Source organism: Callorhinus ursinus, unplaced genomic scaffold (genome assembly GCF_003265705.2).
Source record: "Callorhinus ursinus isolate GAN/ISIS: 27379988/994484 unplaced genomic scaffold, GSC_fseal_2.0 scaffold12, whole genome shotgun sequence".
In the NCBI taxonomy this organism is placed as follows: domain Eukaryota; kingdom Metazoa; phylum Chordata; class Mammalia; order Carnivora; family Otariidae; genus Callorhinus; species Callorhinus ursinus.
The window spans coordinates 83,680,847-83,695,193 of NW_027397074.1; the positions used below are offsets into that span (position 1 = coordinate 83,680,847).

The following is a 14,347-nucleotide window of genomic DNA, read 5'->3' on the forward strand; positions in this document are numbered from 1 at the left end:
GGGGGGGTGGGGTGGCGGGGGTGGCAGGAAACAGTAAGGGCTGCCCACAGGGGGCATTGAGCAGAGCTCTGAAAGGCAGGTTTCTGCTGCAGTTTGTACCTGCTCTGTTTTCCCTGCTAAATAGCCCCCAGCGATTCTCTAAGAGAATTTGTAGATAGATAGTAGTAGATAAAATAAAACTAGGTTTCATCAAGCTGAAAATATGCTTTTAAGTTTTCATTCTGGAGACTATAAAGCCTTGTGGTGGTGTTTTTAATATCCTCTAGACGTGGATGACAATGGAACTAATTATATGTCCCAGTGACCATTCGGGGTCTTCTCTCCACGAGAACATGTATTTAAGCAGACTGTCACAGATGTACCACATTTTCATCAAGAGGTCCCCATGCACTTGTCGTTGCGTCTCTCTCAACTTTAAGTGGGGAAAGTAGACCAAGGGTCTCTTGGTTTCTTCAAGTCCTGAGGAGCAGGTAGCCTCTTCCCCTTCTTCCTCCTCCCGTTAGTCATGCAAACATAAGAAACCCTTCAGCATAATGAAACTTGATCTTGAGTACAAACAGTGTAGTGATTGCATTTAAATCAATTGATAATCTAATTGTTTTAATACAATGTGCCTTACTTTGATAATTTAGCTTCTAGTCAACTTTGAATATGGTTTATCAATCCTAATCTTGTCCCAGTGGTTACGCCCACTGAATATAGTTAACAGAAACCTTCATATTTTGAGGTTACAGAAGTTCTTAAACTCATGGCCCTGGATAATTAAATTATTTCTCTCCTAACCACTTCTTATTCTTGTCATTTGAAAGTCTTTCCATTTTTATTACCTTTAACTGCTTTTCCCCAGAGCCAATTAACAGATAAATAATGATTTGTAAAGCAAAGTGTAGCACTTCATTAGCATAGCACTGGAATAAGGCAATTCTTTGTTCAATGCAAATTGAACCATCTTCTTGCTGAATACAAAATATCTGCCAAATTAATAATTTATTTTAGTTCCAGTGATTTGATTTAACCAAAATGTGCCAATGCTAATAACAAAGGGTACAATTTGCTTTCTCCCTAGTATATGTGTTTCTCACTGGCATTCTTCTGTTCATGGCAGATGGAGAAACAGCTAAGTTAAACATTTTGTACTGTGCTTAACTTATTTTCCTTGGAAGGAGAACAAAATAGCTTCGATCTGGCGTCACCTTCACTGGGAACAGTAGCCATATAAGGTTATATGTGACTTGAGTCAAAGGTGAGGGATGGGAGGAAGAACTGGGAAATTGGGCCACTCTTACCTGCTCACTAGCATGTCACCTCCTTGCACTGAAAAGAGGAAATGTCAGTGTGGATCATCCCTCTGGATCCCACCCTGGTATCTAATAAGAGTCCCTCCCTACAAGAACTGAGGGTCCTGCCAAGTAAGATTAGCTCAGAGCCTAGATCCCACACAGAGCTTAGGCCTCCTGCTAGAACACCCACTGCCCAAACAACATGACAAAAAAACTTCCTCTCTGGGGGCTTCTCCATACTCTCTGCAGGTGCTGTTAGGAATCAGTGGGCTCTCTCGTCCATTTCCCCTGCCACACATTTCTCAGAGTCTCATGCTAAAGGAGAGGCTGATAATTAGCTTTCTCCTTTTACTGATGTTGCTCTGATTTTTACAAAGCATACTGAACCACATTCAACTTCTCTCATTCATGCAATTTACCATCACTGTCTATAATGAAAATATAACAGTGTTAGGTTGTTTCTGTTGGTTGCTGGAAGAAATAATTTGCAATTTAGCTGAGGTTTTACATATAGACTCTTCCAGGGGCTATTTGAATGACAAGTAGGACAAGGGAGTTTCCTGCTAGACAGTCCATTCACCCCAGCTCCACAGATGTCAGGTTTGTTTCATCCCCTCTACTGGATGTGTTGGTATCTCCTAGTTCCCAAAACAATGATAGTAACCAAAATTTCCTTTGAGGGAAAGAACTTAGCATTAGGTCACCTTGAAGAGATTCAGTGTGATAAATAGATGTGATAACCAATCTAGGGCATGTTTCTACATTTTTTGGGTCAAGTTGTGGTCTGGAAGGCCCCAAGGGCATTTGCAAGGTCAGCATGGTACCGTCCACCTTTGCCCCCTTCCTGTAACATGGCCTAGAGACGGAATCAACAGAGACCTTATTCAGGTTACTGGCCAGCTGGCCTGGCTCAGATTTTACAGTTTCCATAAGTGGAATTTTTCAAGTCTTGTTTTTTGAAAGTCTTGACTGCATCAAAAGAGAACAGTTTATTATTGGTCATGGTTCCAACACTAGGAAGCATCTCAATTTGGATGCTTTACTCTTTACCCTGGCGGAAAGAGAAGGGAGAAGCAAGCAAGCAAGGAAACAAACAAAAACACCTTGAATGTATAAAGCAAACACCACTCTCTTTATTCTGGGGACATGGCCCAGGTAGACAAAAGATAAGGTTTCAGAGTAGACCCTTACCTCAAAGAGCTGGCCTCTTCCTCCCTTCAGAACAGGATGCTGAAATCTCCCTTTCTTCTGTTTACCTGATCAAGTCGAATATATTTTTAAAATTCCTGTGCTATAAATGATCTTGCAAAGGGAAAAAAATAATAACTTTTCCAAATTACGTCAACACAGTCTAGAAATGTGTATGAAGTAGGAGACTATCTAACTCTTTTCCAAGTTCAGAGTGTTTGCTCATTTATTATATCAAGCCTGAACCTCCCAGGAGAGTTTCGTGACTTTAAATTGCCCACCCTAAAAACAATCCCATTTACAGTCACACCAAAACATATAATAAATATCTAGCAATAAAACTAACCAAGGAGGTGAAAGATTTATACTCTGAAAACTGTAAGACATTAATAAAAGAAATTGAAGACAACTCAAACAAGGAAAGGTATACCATGCTCATGGATTAGAAGAATAAAGTTCGTACTACCCAAAGCAATCTACAGATTCAATGCAACCTCTATCAAAAAACCAGTAGCATTTTTCACACAACTAAAACAAACATTCCTAAAATTTGTGTGGAACCACAAAGGACCCTAAGTAGTCAAAGCCATCTTGAGAAAGAAGAACAAAACTGGAGGCATCACAATCCCAAATTTTAAGATACATTACAAAGCTGTAGTAATCAAAACAGTGTGATACTGCTGCGTGCACTCGCAAACACACACACCAAAGACACATAGATCAATGGAACAGGATAGAGAGCTCAGAAATAAACCCACTCTTACATGGTCAATTAATCTCCCACAAAGAAGGCAAGAACATACAATAGGGAAAAGACAGTCTCTTCAATAAAAGTTGTTGAGAAAACTGGACAGCTACATGCAAAAGAATAAAACTGGGTTATCTTCTTATACCATACATAAAAATAAACTCAAAATGTAGTAAAGACCTAAATGTAAGACATGAAGCCTTAAAACTAGTAATAGAAACCATAACCAGTAATCTCTTGGACATTAGCCTTAGTGACATGTTTATGGATATGTTTCTTCAGGCAAGGGAAATAAAAGCAAAAATAAACTATGGAGACTACACTAAGATAAAAAGCTTTTGCACAGCAAAGGAAACCATCAACAAAATGAAAAGGCAATCTACGGACTGGGAGAAGAATTTTTTCAAATGATAAATCCAATAAGGGGTTAATATCCAAACTATATAAAGAATTTATACAACTGAACACCCAAAAAGCCCCAAATAATCTGATTAAAGATGGGCAGAGGATGTGAATAAGACATTTTTCGGAAGAAAACATCCAGATGGCCAACAAACACATGAGAAGAAGCTCAACATCACTCATCATCAGCGAAATGCAAATCAAAACCACAAGGAGATATCACCTCATGCCAGTCAAATGGCTATTATCAAAAAGACAAAAATGACAAGTATTGGCAAAGATGTAGAGAAAAGGAAACCCTCATATACTGTTTGTGGAAATGTAAATTAGTAGTATAACTATGGAAAACAGTATGGAGGTGCCTTAAAAAATTAAAAATAGAAATACCATATGATCCAGTAATTCCACTACTGAGTATTTACACAAGGAAAACAAAAACACTAAACTGAAAAGATATATGCACCCCTGTGTTTATTGCAACGTTATTTATAATAGCTAAGATATGGAAGCAACCCAAGTGTCCATTGACTGATGAATGGATAAAGAAGATGGGGTGTGTGTGTAATAGAATATTACTCAGCCATAAAAAAATAATGAGATCTTGTCATTTACATCAACATGGATAGAGGGTCTTATGCTAAATGAAATAAGTCAGAGAAAGACAAATACCATAGGATTTCACTTATGTGTGGAATCTAAAAAACAAAACAAACAAACAAAAAGCCAGAGTCATAAATACAAAGAACAGACTGGTGGTTGCCAGAAGGGAAGTGGGCGGGAGATGGGTGAAACAGGTGAAGGGGATTGGGAGGTACAAACTTCCAGTTATAAAATAAATAAGTCACAATGATGAAAAGTATAGCAGAGGAAATACAGTTAATAATATTGTAGTAATGTTGTATGGTGACAGATGGGCACTGCACTTACCATGATGAGCATTGAGTAATGTATAGAATTGTCGAATCGCTGTGTTGTACACCTGAAACTAATATAACATCGTATGCCAACTATACTTCAATAATAAAAATAAGTAAATAATCTACCTTAAAAAAAAACCATTGGTGTATCTAAGACAGCACTGCAGCAGTCTTCATGCAACTCCATTATGGCTCTTGCCTCATTTTTATTTCTGAACACTTGCACAGACCCTGGGACAAGTGTCTACCTAGCGTCCCAAACGGGTGAGTGAGTTCTTAGAATGGAATTCTAGCCATACACATGAAGATTTTATCATGTTTGACATGCAATGGAAACTCAAGTGATGTTTGATGATTGGATGAATGAGTGAATACCTGAGTGAATATTAGGCCAAATAATAGAGGCACGTGTACAGTATAAGAGCATTGTACAATGTCTTAGGAGATATAGTGTCGAACTTCTGGTTGGGGAACAAATCTGCTATGTGATTGAGAGAATCCCTTCAGCTTTCTAAACCTCAGTTTCCTTACCTGTAAAATAAGATCAGACTATGACACAATGAAGGTCATTTGGCTCTGATAGTCTATGATCCCCCTGACTATCACTTCTCAGAAAAGCACAGCTAGTCATGAACTTAGTGGTAATTCACAGAGTCGGTGCACCATCTATCTGCCCTCATCATGGATGTCCCCAACTGGCCAGCCTCTCTACTGAGTAGACACCTGAGTTACTGACACTTTAATGTTGAAGCTTCTTCCAGGAAAAGAGGTGCCTATCCTGGTGAGAGAACTTGCACTTACCATTCCCTGTTGTATTTTTTATTAAATATCCCTATGATTGAAATACCTTTACTTGTGAGAGGGTAAAGTGATGTTCAGCCTACCAGGGCGCAGTGCTGCCTCTGGGGACAGGGGTGTACGGATGATGTCAACCCGGTCAAGCCTCGTCTACCTCACTGTGTCTTTCCCCTTTCTCCTAGATGGAAGCCCTTACACCTGGTGGGTTGGCAAAGCCAACGAGAAGCACTACTACTGGGGCGGCTCGGGGCCCGGAATTCAGAAGTGCGCCTGCGGCATCGAACGGAACTGCACGGACCCCAAGTACTACTGTAACTGTGACGCGGATTACAAGCAGTGGTGAGTGCTGCAAGCTCCCCTCCCAGGGTGCCTTTAGGTCAGACTAATTCGGTAGAAGAGAACGTTTGAAAATTACTGAAATAATAAGAGAATGGGTTAGTGGTGTTTGGGAGCTAACCCCAGTGACAAATGTCAGGAACGCACTGAAAAATACAAAAGCAGAGAGAGGTCAGTGTTACGAGGCTGTACACTTAGAAATAAACAGACACATAATTGATGTGTTCCTATTTTATTCCGAGAGAAGAATAATGAGCCATGGAGCAGAGGTGACTTACACTCTGAAATGTGCTTTGTAACAGTAGAGGGAATGGCCGTGGGCAGGGAGCCCATGTGCAGGAATAGGGGAGCGCCCATGGTAAACAGTCTCCTCCCAGGACGCTTCCACTTTCTGCCATGTTTGCTTTGAGTAGCTGCGCAAGAATAAAGGAGGGGGGAGGGAAGGGGCAGGAAAAAGTCGTTCTTTGCTCTATCTTCAGCAACAGTGCTCGCAGATCTCCTTTTCCTTCCTGCCCAGAACTGTTTAGAACTCCGATACAGATCAGTTCAAGAAAGATCTGTTTCGGGTTTCTTTCATCCCTCTACTGGCTTTTGTTCTGCTTCACAGTGAATGACTGGGTCTGTGTCAGTAAGAGATAAAGATAAAATCAGCTGTCATTCAGCATGAAAAAGAGAGGCCCCAGAAGTCTCGGTGGAAGAGTATAAACCCAAGTAGGGCTCTCCCCAGAAGCACCCATCGTGCACCTGCTTCTCACAATGTCAGACACCTGGAGGGGCCCCTCCGTGCTCCACTCCTGCCTCTGTACAGCAGCAGTGAACATGGCTCTAGCTCTGAATTTCCTCAAGAAAACACACACACAGTCTACTTAGGTCTGCCTGGGTTTCACACTATTTAGAAGGACAGTTGACAAGACAAGTTCATTCCACCAGTTAACTGAAAACTAATTCTGAATATAAAGTTATATGATTTCCAGGTCGGGTGTCTACCTCTTTTCCAAAAGCCATTTTTCTTTTAGTAAATGAAATGAATTACCAAGCCTGTATATCTCAGTGTTTTGGAATCATGCATAAATGTGCGTGCGTGTGGAAATAGTTACCATTATTCTTTAATTGCAGTGTGGTGTAAAGAGAAAATCATGATATTCTGTGTTTAATTTTCTGTGTCCAAAGGATGTCTCTACACACATATTCACACACTCCACCAAGATTGGAAGTCAGGAGAATGGAAGCCAAAGGCAGGACTCCGAAGTTAACTTTTCATTCATTCATTCAGTCACTCATTAACTCAACAGATGCTGATTGAATCTTACGTGCCAACAACTCTTCTAGGTACTAAGGAAAAACAGTGAACGACAAGAACAAGAATTCCCACCTTGATTTCTGTTCTTGGTGTCACTTTTTACTGGCTGCATGTCCTTAAGCGAGTTCCATAGACTCAGATTCATTTGTCTCGTCAATGCTGGATTCCCAGTCCCTTCAAGAAGCTGACTTTGAGGGCATTCTCTCCAAGTAGGAGACGTGGGAGCCCTGTCCCAGATGGTTCATTGTCTAGCAACGCAGAGTGTTGGTCCTATCACAGAGGACAGTTGAGTATTCAGGGAAAGGAAAACCTAGTGCATGCATCTAAGTGAAATTCATTTTTGTCAGACATCGTGGTCAGTGCTAGGGATACAATGGTAATAGAACATGCACTTTGTCCTGAGAGAACTCAAAAACTAGTTGGAGGACAAAACCCACAGAAATAGCATAATACGAGCAGTGCTCTGGTGAAGACATTGCAGAATACAACAAAACCAGTGGAAGAAGATTTAAGTCTAACTGCGGGAGTAGAGGGAAGGTTTAGTAAGGTCCTCACGGGAAAACTGTCGCTTGGAAGAGAAGGAAGAGTTTCCTGGGGCACACTCTCGTCTTGGAGAAGCAGGATACGCTCAGGCAGTTTGGGGAAGCGTCAGTGCAGTAGATTTGGAATGCGATGCGGAGAAGAGAGGAACCACAGTAACGCTCAGTGTGTGGCAACATTGGAGCTTCCATTCTTTTCTGAGGGTGGTGGGCGTTTGGATTCATCAGCCATGAGCCCGGGGAGGAGGCGTGATGGAGGAGGCAGGAGGGGAGGAGGAAGGTGTCACAACAGTCCTTGAAAGGCATCAAAGGCTTAAGGTGAATGAAGGCACATCCACAGAGAAGGAGGAAAATGTATGAGATGTTTGGGAAGTGATATCATCAGGACTTGAGAGTTAGGCCCATATGAGAAGAAAGGGAGGAGTCTGGGTAGGCTCCCCCTTGGGCACCTGGAAATGGAGCGGAAGCGAAGCCGTGCATCAGGCCAAGGAATAAAGCTCTGAGCAAGCAGATGATGAGTTCAGCTTTGAAAGTATTAAGTTGGAGGTGCCAGCATAACATCATGTCTAAATCCAGAGGGGCCCCATGAAGGGGATTACTGATAAGAAATAGAGATTTCAGAGAACTGTATTTGCATCTGAAATCACTTCCGAGAACATACCTGAATTCAGATCACAGATGAGAAAACTCATCACAGACAGACCTATTCAGCGGCGCTCACAGACACGCCAGTCTGGCAAGACGTGATAGGATCATAACTGTTCACAATTTCTCAGGGCCCCCGACACAGCTGGTGTGTAGTCTCCTTCCGGCTGAGTAGCAGCTAAGATACACTCACCGCTCACCCTCCCTGCTCAACTTCTGTCAAGTTTGTCTAATGTCCCCTAATAGAGGCACTATATTTTGAGCAAACTGAAAAATGTAATGAATATGTTTACAATAAATGCTATTAAGATGATCTTCCCTATTTAACCCAAGAAAGAGAGCTTTCAGTGATATCTTGCTGGTCTTTGAATTCACCAGCCCCTGGCAAAGGACCTGCTCTGTGGATGCTTTAAAAATGGCCTAGATTTGCCACTTTCAAGAAGGCTTTTAACCACTCTGAAATCTGGATTTGTTGTCTGTATAATAAAAATAAGTCTTGATTGGCAGACTTGTGTGACAGTAAATGGAATATAGATGATGAAAACATTCTGTAAGTTGTATAGTAAGGGATACATAGCTCTTTGCAATTCTTTTCTTCTTTTTTTTAAAGATTTTATTTATTTATTTGACAGAGAGAGACGCAGCGAGAGAGGGAACACAAGCAGGGGGAGTGGGAGAGGGAGAAGCAGGCTTCCCGCGGAGCAGGGAGTCCGATGCGGGGCTCGATCCCGGGACCCTGGGATCATGACCTGAGCCGAAGGCAGATGCTTAACGACTGAGCCACCCAGGCGCCCCACTCTTTGCAATTCTTAATTATATAATTTTCAGTGCAAGTCTTCATGATTCCAAATGAATCCTTAGAAATGAAAACAGACTGTGGAAAGTGAGTCCCTTCATGCTCTGGACCAGCTGCAGACCTCAAGTCGGAAGTCTACAACAGCACACGGCAGGGTTATGGATGGGCTGAACTGGAGAGGCTTACATCAGGTATCATCAAAAGAGAAGGCGTGGGTCCCCCAACCCCATCCACCTTCAGGGGGAGATGCTGGAGCCAGGCTGTTGTACTGAACACAGCAAGGGTCTAGTTCCAAGGAACCCCTTGCTCCTCTGGCTTCCCGTAGGGCAAGAGAGCAACTTTGTTGGTGGAGGCAAGTCAGACTCTTAGGGCACCAGGTGGGCTGCATGAAGGGACCAGCTGTCTACAGGCATTGTCTGAGGCCCTCTTTTCACCCAGAACAGGGAGAAGCCACAGCCCCTGTAGGAAGCTGCCTTTGGGTGCAACCTCCTTGACTAGAAGGGGGAGTGCTTCCCAGCTGGTTCACTGTCCAGGCAACCCAGAGTGTGTGCTCCCAGGATCATGGGGATCCATATGTTTGTGTCCTGCCACAGAGGAGAGCTAAGAGATTCAGGAAAAGGAAAACCTCGTGCGTAAATCCAAGTGAAATGCACACATGTGAAACTGCACTTGCTGTGATGTGTGAAAATGCAAATAAAGGTTCTACTGAAGCTCACGCTTTTTCAGGCTCCGTGTCCAGCTAAGAAAATTACTCTTTCCAGTAATCTTAACTCAGTCACTGTGAATCATTTGATTAAAATGGACTGAAGCTGAAGCTCTCTCACGCCCTTTCCTGTGTGTGTTGACCTAAGTCAGCGCATCTCACTTCTCTAAGTTCTCCTGTCAACAAAACGTAGACAGATAGCCCTTCCCAGTTCATGCAAAGATTCGGTAAGGTGCAGTCATAAATGAATGTTTAAAATTACAGTCGGGCATATTATTTTTACTATTTGAACGTTGAATGGGACCCTAGCAAAAATTGTTAACAGTTTCTTAAATTACAGTTACACAAATGGGGGCCCAGGAAAATGGAAATTACTTTCCACAAATTATATCAGAAACGAGAAGCAGAGAGAAGACCTAGACCCAGGTTTCCAAACTTCCAGTCCACTGTTCTTCTATAACATCACGATCAAGGAAGACTATTGACGTTGTTTTTATCTTTTTAATGATTTCAGAATTACTGTTTAACTAGCCATCTCTAAGTTTTGAAGTTTAAACAAATAGACAACATGTTTTATGTTCTTTAAAAAAAAAAAACTCTGAAACTTAGATTAAGCATTTATTCTTATTTACTGGAGTAAAATACACAAAAATGGGGCTGGGGTAAACGAGACTGTAGCTCAGGGCATGAGCAGGCCTCACAGCAAAGCAGCAAGGGCCTGTGAGAACTATAACCATCTCAGTGATTGCCTGATTATCTATGCTGTGAGAAGTTTTGCACAGTTATTTCTGAGATTGAATGTAATTTAACATTTATGATTTACTATTCGCAGCAATAGTAAATATTCCCACCTACCGTGCCAGAATCCTAATTAAGTGAGCCTTGGTCTCAGCTAAGTGCCCACCACTGGGTAATTCCTGGTCTCTTGCAGCCTGACTCAATGAGCTGTATCATCACATCTGAAATTAGCAGTTCCAAAAATGGAATTACCAGGGAAGGCGTGTCAGTCATTGCTTGAGTACTCTTCTCTTGTTATACTGGTAGAATTTCTGGGTGATTGTGCCCTGGCCGAGATGAGCACATGCAGAGGCGGTAATAAGCCAGGTGAAAAGCCATCAGCACAATCTATGTGTTACAATTAGGGAAGAGTTCCCACCTCAGTCTCAGGAAGGCCAGGCACATGCCTACTTGTGTGCCCCATTGCACTCACCCTGAATGGAACTGGCTTGTCTGTAGGTCTTTCCTTCCTGGGCCAGAAATAATCCGCAACCAACTTTTTATAGGTAGCGGAGAACCTCTTTAGTGTTTTAAAACCAGAAATGTCTGATTCAGTGAGCTTACCATTACCAAACAGCTGTGAAGTACTCAGAATATTTTGAAAAGTAATCATTACATACGTTTTCAGGGTTTCTAAACAGTTTCACCTAATCTTTTCAAGTAATATTTTTTCCATGAAACGTATTTACTTTTACTCAAAGTGGAATATTTACGTGCATTCTCGTTTGCCATGCTGTTCAAATCATAATAGGGAACGTTTAGGGATGTTAATTCTGTGTCAGACATTGTTTCAAGAGCTTGAATGTATCATGTCATTTAAAATGACATTGATCCTACAGTTAAGGTACTATTTTATCCGCCTCCGGAGAGGTTAAGTTTCTTCCCCAAGGTCACACAGTTAGTAAGTGGTAGAACTAAGATTCAAACCCAGGGCAGCCCAACTCCAAACTCATGCTTAGATATTACACAGCAAGGCATGTAAAAAAAAATTTTTTTTAATATACACACTATATAGAGCATGGCAAGGAAGCCACCTTTCAATGGCAGTTTGGAAAGGGCTGTCAAAATTTTAACACGTATTCTTTGAGCTTTTTACTATATGGCATTGCCTTTCTGGAACAAATACAGACAAATGTAGGTACTGTATTTTCCATTTTTTGTAGTAATCAAAACAAAAGAAACCCAGACAAATTTCCATTAATAGAATTTTAGATAATTATACTGATGTTAGGTTGTTGAAGGAAGGAAGAGAGTAGACACTCAAACCCTAGCATAGAAAAATGACCAGGGTAAAAATGCAAAAAGAACATTAAAGAATAATATGTAGGATATGAGTCTGTTTTTTAAAAAAAAAAATGAGTAGGCAACATAACCCTTATACATGTGTAGACAAGTTCTGGAAACCGTACAAAATAAACCATTCATAATAGTTAACACAGTGGACAAAGGATATGGGGTCTTAACCTTGTCTTTATCCCCTTCTATATCTTACTTACACTTTGAATGTTTTGGTGTGATCATAGTTAACCTGTTAAATTAAAATTTTTAGAAGTAGCTTAAAAATTTAAAATGACGGGTGCCTAGGTAGCTCAGTTGCTTAAGCGTCCGACTCTAGATTTTGGCTCAGGTCATAATCTCAGGGCCGTGAGATCGAGCCCCACATCAGGCTCCATGCTTGGTGGCAAGTCGGCTTGGTGTTCCCTCCCTCTCCTTCGGTCCCTCCCCACCCCCCTCTCTCTCAAGGAAATAAATAGATCTTTTTTAAAAATCTAAACGAAAAAGTAAGGGCCCCCACAGGCATCCTGTTACATAACAACAAATACTAGTCTCCTAAGAAAGCAGACAGAAGAATAGGTTTCAATAACAGAACACAAGCATCTCCATTCTTGATTTTGCTAGCCCCAATATTGGAATGAGTTTCTAGGAAGACTGGAGGGTGTCTGGCTCCCATTTAGCACAGTGACATAGAATATCCAGGCCATTAGCCTTTGAACCACATGCAGAATACTGTGTTTTATCACATGGATCTGAATTCCGTAAAACTCATGCTGGTGCTTTTAATCCTTCTGGGATCCTGCTTGGGACAACACTCCCTTCATATCTCAATACTCGGGGGTCTGATTCTTGCCTATTAGAGGGTGTGATCCTATGAGTAGTATGGGTATCAGTCACGAGTGATGCTCTTCTGAGTGCTGAACTGACCAAAACAATAGCCAATATTCAAATAAATGTGTGAGCATGTGTGTGTAAAATGAAATATTAAAATGGATAGTTATCAATACATTTTCTTTTTAGAGACATAAATGGAGCTGACCTTTTAATCTTACAAAGGCCATCTTCATTAAGTTAAGCTTTGTGTAAAAAAACAAAGAAGAGGGACGACGCCTCAGTAGGTTAGGCGCCTGTCTTCAGTTCAGGTCACGATCCCAGGGCCCTGGGATCAAGCCCCGCATCAGGCTCCCTGTTCAGCGGGGAGCATGCTTCTCCCTCTCCTACTCCCCCTGCTTGTGTTCCCTCTCTCACTGTCTCTTTCTCTGTCAAATAAATAAATACAATCTTTAAAACACACACACACACAAAGAAGAAAGAAAAAGGAAACTATTTTAAACTGGTTTAGCCCCAGATTTCAGCGTGTCTCGGTGTCCGTGTGATGCCAGAGGCGATTCCAGGCAGGTCCCACGGCCCCTGTACTTTAGTCTTTCTGCTTCCTCTGTGAAGTCTGCTGGTCAAGTTGCCCACACTGTGAAGTTGCATCTAAATAGGATATTCCTCAAAAGTCTAGCCGCGGTGCTCGTTTAGAAGTGTAACTACTTTTCAATATGTGGGTCCGGGCTCAGAGCCGAAGGCAAGGGCTTCTGCTCTTTCATTAGGAATTCACCCTGGGATATGAAATAGGAAGTATCAGCAGGGCTCCTGGACGGAGGTGCTGGAGAGCTCAAGACGCAAAGCATCCGTGCAGGTTGAAAGACCTCTTGGCTAACGGGGGTAGGGAACTGTCTCTCCTCGTTTCCAGAGAAAGCATAAAAATGATATATTATATTCTGTCTCAGGGGTATTTTGGTGCCAGCTTGCTTGGCACAGCATAGAATCTTCTGTTACCTCGCAGACCGTATCATGACAGAAAGGTAATTGGGCACCAGAGAAGATGTCAGTGGAGTGTCAATATAGTTTGACCACTGCCCCTAAATAATATTGATGACAGGAAAGGAAGAGGGATTAATCAGCTGTGAGCCTGTCAGATGTTCAGAGCGTGCCGCAGGTCCCCCAGATAAATACAACCCACCACCAGAATGCTAAATGGACTCCAACGGAAGGGATTATTTAGCCATCTTGAGAAAAACAGAACTACGATGCAGGAGAGCTTTCTGAGAAAACACAGCTCATTTTCCATCCCCTCTCCCCAACATGCTTTAAAAAGAGAGAAGTCTATTATATGTTCTGGGGGTGGGGGGGGGGATTGCATTCTCCCTAAGAATCAATCATGAAAAAAAGTATCACATCGAGAGCCATGTCATGCAGTTTACAGCAAAGTGCTGAGCCAGCAGGTTTGAAGCACGTGGTAACTGGGCCGTGGGCATGCCCCACATGACACGGCCCATTTGTCTGTTGGTTTCCTGTGTCCCTCTGAAAGATCAAGCCCTTTCCACATGAAGCGCACCGTCACACTCCTTTCCGTGCCAAACGCCTCTCCTGAGCCTTTCACAGATGCCTGACTCCCTATTACTACAGCTTCTCTCTCACTACAGCTCACCTCTAAACCTGAGCTCTGAACACTATTGTGGCAACCTTCCAAAATAACTCCTGAGTGTGATGCTCCCCCATGCTACAACTTGGTAACTGATTATCACTGTCTGGCTTCATAGAAATTAGAATCACTTAGGAAACATTCAGAATGATTGATCATCAGGCCCTGCCTCA

The 14,347-nt window shown here is 42.1% G+C and overlaps 1 protein-coding gene across 1 annotated transcript in view; it reads left to right on the forward strand.

Moving 5' to 3' along the window:
• Positions 1-14,347, forward strand: part of CNTNAP2 (contactin associated protein 2) — a 2,027,980-nt gene that overhangs the window by 1,620,150 nt on the left and 393,483 nt on the right. The window contains exon 14 of the mRNA XM_073899330.1: positions 5,516-5,672. Within this exon, the coding sequence (XP_073755431.1) occupies positions 5,516-5,672 (157 nt within the window). The remainder of the gene's footprint in view (positions 1-5,515; positions 5,673-14,347) is intronic.